The sequence below is a fragment of the Diabrotica virgifera genome, chromosome 1 (assembly GCF_917563875.1).
Source record: "Diabrotica virgifera virgifera chromosome 1, PGI_DIABVI_V3a".
In the NCBI taxonomy this organism is placed as follows: domain Eukaryota; kingdom Metazoa; phylum Arthropoda; class Insecta; order Coleoptera; family Chrysomelidae; genus Diabrotica; species Diabrotica virgifera.
In genome coordinates, this window is record NC_065443.1 from 251,965,081 (window position 1) to 251,965,800 (window position 720).

At 35.7% G+C, this 720-nt stretch overlaps 1 protein-coding gene across 1 annotated transcript; it reads left to right on the forward strand.

The window, feature by feature from the left end:
- Positions 1–252: 252 nt before the first annotated feature.
- On the forward strand, positions 253–720 carry LOC126893310 (prostatic spermine-binding protein-like). The gene has a single exon (XM_050663345.1). The coding sequence runs from the start codon at positions 253–255 to the stop codon at positions 718–720; it is 468 nt and encodes a 155-aa protein (XP_050519302.1).

Genomic DNA, 720 nt, shown 5'->3' on the forward strand with positions numbered 1-720 from the left:
ATAGAAGTATAACTTCTTACGTGCGTACAAAGTACACACACATTCTTTTTTTATTATTATATACCTTTTTAAAATGCAGTCTAAACAAACTCTTAACGATTTTCCAAAAATTAGTTTAAACCTTAAAAATTCGGCATTAAGTGCTGTTAAGGCGTTGCATGTTGTCGCGTACGAAATTTTACAAATTTTGCGTGGGATAAAGAATTCCAGGAATATTCCACAGAAATAGACGACATTAAAAACAAACTAAGTATGCCGGACTTAGTAGCAGTTTGCAGTGTTTTAGATCTGAACTACACTGGTTCAGAAGACGACGTGATTGAACGTATTTGTTCATTTTTGAACGACTTCAATCTTGAAGACGAAAATGACGATGAAGACGAAGACGCTAGCGATGATGACGGTGATAAAGACGTTTATCACAAGGAAAACGGTAAAGACGTTACCGAAGACAATCGCTATAATGAAGATAACGACGCAAATAGTGATAAAGACGCTTATCACGAGGAAGAAGGTAAATACGTTACCGACGACGATAATAATGATGACGATATGGATGATGAAAGGACGACGGATTTATTTACGAGGAATAGATCAAAATCAAACAAAATGACGAGAGGTAGATTGAATGATTCATTTGCCTTAACTTTTAGAGACGTAGAGGATAGTATAATCTTTCGACGGAAAAGACGATTATCCCATAGGAAAATGGATCACTGA

Bases quoted from the DNA above. Each gene is read 5' to 3' on its own strand.
- LOC126893310 (XM_050663345.1), top strand. From the start codon at position 253: ATGCCGGACTTAGTAGCAGTTTGCAGTGTTTTAGATCTGAACTACACT.